This window comes from Cyprinodon tularosa, unplaced genomic scaffold, assembly GCF_016077235.1.
Source record: "Cyprinodon tularosa strain WSP-4 unplaced genomic scaffold, ASM1607723v1 ctg1855, whole genome shotgun sequence".
NCBI lineage: Eukaryota > Metazoa > Chordata > Actinopteri > Cyprinodontiformes > Cyprinodontidae > Cyprinodon > Cyprinodon tularosa.
The window spans coordinates 7501-15062 of record NW_024038648.1 but is presented as its reverse complement, the minus strand read 5'-3'; the positions used below and the strand labels follow the sequence as shown (position 1 = coordinate 15062).

The 7562-nt window shown below is 42.7% G+C and overlaps 1 protein-coding gene across 1 annotated transcript in view; it reads right to left on the bottom strand.

The window, feature by feature from the left end:
* Window positions 1–3193: 3193 nt before the first annotated feature.
* The window catches only part of LOC119781938, a 5481-nt gene continuing 1112 nt past the window's right edge, over window positions 3194–7562 (bottom strand). Inside the window, exons 2-9 of the mRNA XM_038282585.1 lie at window positions 7443–7536; window positions 7222–7273; window positions 7110–7133; window positions 5411–5579; window positions 3862–3955; window positions 3656–3707; window positions 3544–3567; window positions 3194–3400 (exon numbers count right to left, since the gene is read on the bottom strand). Coding sequence (XP_038138513.1) covers window positions 3216–3400; window positions 3544–3567; window positions 3656–3707; window positions 3862–3955; window positions 5411–5579; window positions 7110–7133; window positions 7222–7273; window positions 7443–7536 — 694 coding nt within the window. The 3' untranslated portion in view covers window positions 3194–3215. The remainder of the gene's footprint in view (window positions 3401–3543; window positions 3568–3655; window positions 3708–3861; window positions 3956–5410; window positions 5580–7109; window positions 7134–7221; window positions 7274–7442; window positions 7537–7562) is intronic.

Here is a 7562-nt window from a genome sequence, read left to right as displayed (position 1 = left end):
CTGCACCTCAGAACTTCCCTACTGGTTCTTTTCTGGGAGCAAATTATTGACTAAAGATTTTCTCACCCAGGGCAGAAAAATGTCACCAATCCGATTAAAAATGGAATGACGCTTTACTAGTCATTAAAGATTAAATATTTATGTTGCACAATATATTTTGAAATATTTTACATATTTTTTCTAATTTAATTTCAAATTTTATATATATATATATATATATATATATATATATATATATATATATATATATATATATATATATATATATATAAAAACTGTTTTCTCACCCCTCGTGGGGGGTATGTGTCATCCCCAAGCTCGGGTCCTCTACCAGAGGCCTGGGAGTTTGAGGGTTCTGCGCAGTATCTTAGCTGTTCCTAGGACTGCACATATAAATATATATATATATATTAGGGATGGGACGATTTATGAAAAGCGTCAGAATCGTTCGGTTCAACTGTCTCGGTTCGATTCGCGTGTGTTTCGTTCGGTTCATGCACTGCTCCTTTTTCTCATAGAGGAAGCGATTACACTCCAGAGCAGAAGGTGGCGGTACTGCGACTAAAGCCAACCGCCGGTAGTAACAAGAAGAAGAAGCGAAGCAGCGTAGCCGGGTGTAGCAGAGAAAACTCAGTTGTTGTGGAGAATTGTGTGGGCATGGCGAGTGGGAAAGAACAGGAGTTGGAAGACGCACCAGCAGCACTTTATAGGTCTGCTGTGTGGGACCATTTTGCATTTAGAGTGACCTGCGATGACAGCGGAAAGAAAGTTGTGGATAAAAGTGCAACAGTGTGCAAGCATTGTGCAACACGTTTTGTTTATGCTAACAGCAACATGTCATGCTAACCCCGAAATCCCTCATACTCCGTCAGCAACCCCCGCTCCACCCCGCTGCGCTCCAGACCGGCTGCTCAAAGCAAAGCCTACAGCCCCCGCTGTGGCTTCGTCCGCTCCCCTCTGAGTTCCTTGGAGATGGTAGAGGTCATGCGCCAGATGATTAAATTCAAAGCAGCAAAACATACGGAAATGATCCAGGGTTTCTGCGGATCATTTAAAATAATTACAATCCATTATTTTTTGGGGGATTTTTTCATTAATTTCATAAATTTTTATGGGATTTCGGTGTAACAATCAACATGTATCGAATCGAACCGAAAACCGTGACCAGAAACCTTGAATCGAACCGAACCGTGGATTTTGTGAACCGTTCCACCCCTAATATTTATATATATATACATATATAGGCCACCCACAACTGGTTTGCATGTATGGTTAATCCAACTATTCCTTATTTGTGCACATTAATTATGTTTTTGATAAAAATCCTTTGGCTAAAATGCCATCAGAATGCTGATAATAATAAGTGTGTCTCAGCCCCCCCCCTTCAGCGTTCACCATATTGGATCAGTCCATTTGCTGCACATGTTCAGAAAGGTCCAAACAGACAGCAGCAAACCACTGAAAACAAACCATGCAAAGAGCAGTGTTGCCAACTTAGCGCTTTAGTCGCTATATTTAGCCACTTTTCAGACCCCTCTAGCACTTTGATTTCTAAAAAGCTCCCAGCGCCAAATCTAGAGACTTTTTTCTGCTACTGGAGACTTTGGAGACAACATCTAAAAGCAGCGAACTCTGCTCTCCAGAGCGAGTAGATTGGTAACCCCGCCTCCTGCTCTCCTCTATCTTGTCTGCTGTCATGATTCATGCAGCTATTATTTCATCCAAATGAAAAATGGAGAACAGATAAGCAGATCATGGCTTGTCTACAGTGAAAAGAAGGACTGGGTTATTTACTTTGGCCTTTTTGGAAACACAGGAAGGAGCAATCAGCTAAGTGAGCTTAGTGCTTGGAAAAAATCTTTCATTCCTTTAGAGACAGCATGAAAAGTCAGCTGAGTACAAAACATAGAGAGGAAAACAAGAAGAAAAGGGACAAGAAGAGAGGGACACAACCTAGAAATGATAATGGATGTCTATTCTATTAACATTTCTCTATGTTGGGTTCTCCATTCAGAGGGGCCCCTGCCTGTCTTTGCCTAGGGCCCCACATTTCCGGTCCTGACTGGGGATCCTGGAAGGTGAAGGAAGATATCTGTAGGTAAGATCTACATTTCTCTTTTTTTTTAATTAAGCCAAAATTTAAATCCATGAGCTATCTCCATGGCTCTCCGGGGGTGGGGGTCACCAGGGACCCCACCCCACGCTAAAGATCTATATCTATTATAGCTAAAACTGCAGAGCTGATCAGATTCAGTGCTCACCTGGAAGGCCTACATCTTCAGGTGCTGCTGCAGCTGCTGGCTCAGAGAGTTGATGGGAACAGACTGAGCCGTCATCTGACCGGCCAGAGACTGAGGCACCATCCCAGCCTGCTGCTGGGAGTGTGGAGGCATCTGTCCAGACTGAACCTGCTGCTGCTGCTGCTGCACCATCTGCTGCATGGACTGAACCTGGACCTGGACCTGAGCCTGAGCCTGGGCCTGGGCCTGTTGCTGCAGCAGAGGAAGGATCCGAAACATTTGGTCTATTCAAAGCATCCAGACGTCTCACAGCTTTAATGATCCACTGAAACACTTTCATTTCAGCCCTAAAGTCCTGAGAGCCACAGATCTTCCGGATCTAAAATTGCTAATATAAAATGGCAGAAACCCGTTTGCACCACCAGATGGCAATGTTGCTCAATCTCTAACCTAAACTCTTAATTAATTTGAAAAATTAAAAGAATTGAATTTTGGATCTAAACTGACCTGACAGATACGTTTAGTGACGGCGAGGTCAGGATTTGGCTTAAACAAACTGCCATTTTCTCCGATAAGGTTTGCCTTTCCAGGTCAATCAGCTAATCTGCAGAGAAACAAGCTCTGTGTTTCAGCTAAAGCCTGACGTACGGAAAACCTGTCAAAAACTGGATCAGTTATGTTTGGTATAAGTTATGAGCACGATGAAGAAGTTCGAGGGATTTTTTCAAATAGTTCCACCATATGCCAGCGTCCGCCATCCGTGGATCATCAGTTCCAGCTCAGTTATCTGATGGTTGACATCTGTTCATTCTAAGTTACTCATACAGCAATCAATGAGGAACTGTAATCTAATGCTTTTTAATGCTCTTAGAAATAATTTCAATGCCATCATCAGGTACCCATGACTTATATATATAAAACATGGCAGAATCCTTTGTAATTGTTTAACCGTCCAGCCTGCATTCACAAAGCGCATCAACAGGAAACACACTCACTGGCTTGTGGGTTTCCAGACACCCCGGCCATGGCATGCTGGCCTAACTGCATCTGCCCCATGGCCCCCATGCCCCCCACCGCAGCGCCGGGGGGCCGAGGCCCCATGCCAATGGCGCCTGGGCCCCCTCCAACCCCTGTCAGGTTATTCAGGGCATTCATGGGATCTAGCAGAGGGTAAACAACAGACATTATGCAGCTCCAACATGCACAGCAGAAATCATGAGCGCCGGGAATCCGGTGGAGACTGTTCCAGGTCCGGGACAGAACACGGCCAAGAACCCCTGAGAGACAGCAAAGCTCCACTCACCGGGTGCTCCCATGGCCTTCTTATCTGGAACACAAAGTCATCAGTCAGTCAGTCTACATGCTTCACTTCTACAGCTTCTGATGAACAGCAGGAGAACCAAAGTTTAACTCACGGATGTCTCTGAAGTGGATGATGAGCCTCGCTACCAGAGAGAGATATTCCTCCTAAAACAAACCACCATGGAGGATCATTTGTCTCTTTCTGCAGCTTTACTCACATAAGATTGATTCTCACAGGAACAACAGCTTTTAGCATAAAAAAATATAAACAATGACACTTTCCACCAATCTGTCAGCTTCATCTCCTGACGTGACTCACTCTGCTCTTGGCTTTGAGGAAGACATGGTTCTCCATGTCGGTCCCTGACTTGTGCGTGGTGTTTCCACATCCAGCCTTACTCATGGCATCTTCACTGAGGACCAAAATAACAGATCACACCTTAAAAACACGCAGAATATTCTACCAAGGGATCCTAACTAAGGCCCCGTCCACACGAAGTCAAAACGAACATGAAACGCTAATATTTTCCAAAACGTTTGTCGTAAAGACGGAGACGTAAAATAAATGTGAGCGTCCACACGAATGCATGAAAACACTGCAAAATGTATGCCAGGCCTGTAAGTGGCGCTGTGGTGCCAAAGCAAAAATAAGCGACGAAATGTTGGGCATGCGCACTAATATTTATACATGGTTGCCCTGCGGGTCCATTTTCGTGGTTCAGTCAAATTCAGGTGCTGAACTATGTCGTCGATATTGCTCTGTTCTTTCTGGAGATATTCCAGAAGAAGAAGATTCTGTTGTAAGCCCGACAGCAGGGTGAGTAGCATTAGCAGCAACGGCGCCATTGTTGTTTTGATACTGTGTCGCACATGCGTGTTTAGAGGCGACGCTATGACGCATGCGTGTAAAAAAAAAATGCGGTTAGAGCGTAAAGATGGAAACGCGAAAACGGCGTTTCTAAATCTTCCCACTCTGAAGGCTGAATAAAAAACAGATCGTTTACAGACCCCCGAAACGCCGGCTTCGTGTGGATGAGAGGCTGGTTTGGTGAAAAATTTGTGCGTTTAGGCCAGGGTTTGACTTCATGTGGACGGGGCCTAAATGAACATCTCTGTTGGATAATGCCCCCCCATGCATGAAGCTGGTGCTGAACTGGAGAGCTCCTTCAGTGACAGACTGCTGCACCTTAAATGCACCAGGGAGCGTTATCACAGATCCTTCTTCCCAGCAGCTGGAATCAGTCAACCAGTTCTTCCATTCATGCTGATTCTGCTCAGTTTCTACCTTAGTCAGTTAAATAACCTGCTGCTGTCATTCTGCACATCTCTGATGTTGCTGCTATTTTCAAATATCCATTACTGTAAAAATGTCCATAGCTGCATATTGGTTATTTATTCTCAGTAAATAATTAGTTTTATATTGTTAAAACACTACTGTCCAGTTACAATTAGATATAAGATTAATTTTTATTGATTATAATTCTTAGTTTTTCTTCTAAAAATGAATATATATATATTTCGGATTAACACCATAACAGACTCCTCTGTTGGAATTTATAAAAACATTAATCAGGATGTGAAGCTACTATTTATAGCATTGATTAGCCACAGCAGCTAAACATGCTAACTACTAAAACTGCTCTGAAAACAACACTTTTATCTCTGAAATTAAAATCCCAATAAACGCCGTATTTGTTCTCTTAGAACAAGTTTAAACAGAGTTAGAGATGAGAAACAAGCTGATTCTGACCTCATGTAAGTTACATCTAGACCGTTTATGTCTATTAGCGGCTAGCTAAGCTAATGCTAACCTAGCCGATAGAAACAGAACAAAACAGAAAAAAAAAAAAGAGAATCAAATTTCTCACATCTGAGCAACGACTTTCTGTCGGAACTGAGGGCTCCTCCACTCGCTGTCGGCCGCAGGGACATCCATGGCTGAAGAATGACCCCAAACGGAGGAGTTATTTCTCGGATCGGAGCTTTTCTTCTTCTGTCTTCCGCTACAGGAATAACGCTGCCGGTGTGACAGATCAACTGGGGACGAGATTAACTGGTTAGAATCTATGCACACAGCAGATGTTACTGAAGCTTAGGTGGTTGTGTTGATGCCTGGCGAAAAAATATTCCTAACGTAACAAAACTGTTCGCCAAAAAAAATCAATCGACATATCTAATGAATTAATTTCTGTTTTGTTTTTTCAGATTAGAATGATGTGGTAAAGAACTTGTATCCTCAGCAAAGCAGATAGTGCAAAGAATCCCACACAGAGAACAATAAAAAAAAATAAAAATAAAAGTCTGTCTCACACTGCAGTGTCATTTCTCCTGTTGAACGATAAGCTATAAATGAAAACCTGTTGCTTGGACGATAAAGTCCGCCCACTTCATAAATTCCTGAATGTAAAAATAAATCCATTAATGAGGCCTGTCATTCAGAATGCACGTGTGTAAGCAGCACATGTGTAAAAAGGGGGTAAAATGTATTTACTTAGGCGCATTGCAGCTAATAGAATCTGAATCACATACCTGTTGATGCGGAAAACTTTACTTTTTCTGTTTTCACAGTAGAATTTAAATCCCAGAGTTAGCAGCTACCGCTATGGTGTGGATATGAGTCGCCGTGACTGCTTTATGTTTTATCTTGTAGAAAAATGCAGATATTCTTAAACGAAGAACTAGATTAATTTGTGACGGGGTCCACAGCACAGCTGTTTGGAGAGATTAGTTGGCTGCGTGGTTGCCCGATCAAAATGCCGCAAATGTAAACAAACGGGTCAGTATAAAGGTTATAATTTATCCTGGCCTAATATCTATCCAACACACGTCTGTTGTCTGTGGATAATGTGAAATATTATGAGTAATTTAAGTTTGGGGATCAAATAAACGCATCGTGAGGATCTGAAAGCGTCAGAATCTGCAGAGTGTCACAGATTAACTTGTGATCCAGCGGGATCTGGAGGAATATGGGCTGTAAAACACTCCATCTCCTGGGATGTTGTTTGGATGTTATTATCTTATCCTCAATTAGGGTTGTAGCAGGCTACTTTAAATTTTAACTGTTATTGTTGATTATTTTTCTTACCGCAATTACGAACCTGTCATGATGTGTGACCATGTTAATGCTGTCAGCTGTCATCCTATTCCCTTCTGTTGTTTTGAGGACGCCACATTATTTGGTTTGCATGCAGAACAACTTTAAATCATTCACGTTTTTCAAGTTACTGGCAATAGAGTATTGCTTTGTCTACTTTTTACTATTGGTCTAAATTGTTTGCTCAACTGGTACAATTAAAATGACAAAAAGCAACTCAGCACAAAACGCTGATTGCGAGGAAATGTTTGTCATTTCAGAGTTAGGAGATAATATTATCTTGCCCATCTGTGGAAAATCTGTTTAAATAAAAGGAGGGCTTAAGAGTTCATTCATGGGATCTAGCAGAGGGTAAACAACAGACAACATTATGCAGCTCCAACATGCACAGCAGAAATCATGAGCGCCGGGAATCCGGTGGAGACGGTTCCGGGTCCGGGACAGAACACGAGAGACAGCAAAGCTCCACTCACCGGGTGCTCCCATGGCCTTCTTATCTGGAACACAAAGTCATCAGTCAGTCAGTCTACATGCTTCACTTCTACAGCTTCTGATGAACAGCAGGAGAACCAAAGTTTAACTCACGGATGTCTCTGAAGTGGATGATGAGCCTCGCTACCAGAGAGAGATATTCCTCCTAAAACACACAACAGGCACCATGGAGGATCATTTGTCTCTTTCTGCAGCTTTACTCACATTAGATTGATTCTCACAGGAACAACAGCTTTTAGCATAGAAAATAAACATAGATATAAACAATGACACTTTCCACCAATCTGTCAGCTTCATCTTCTGACGTGACTCACTCTGCTCTTGGCTTTGAGGAAGATATGGTTCTCCATGTCGGTCCCTGACTTGTGCGTGGTGTTTCCAGATCCAGCCTTTCTCATGGCATCTTCACTGAGGACCAAAATCACAGATCACAC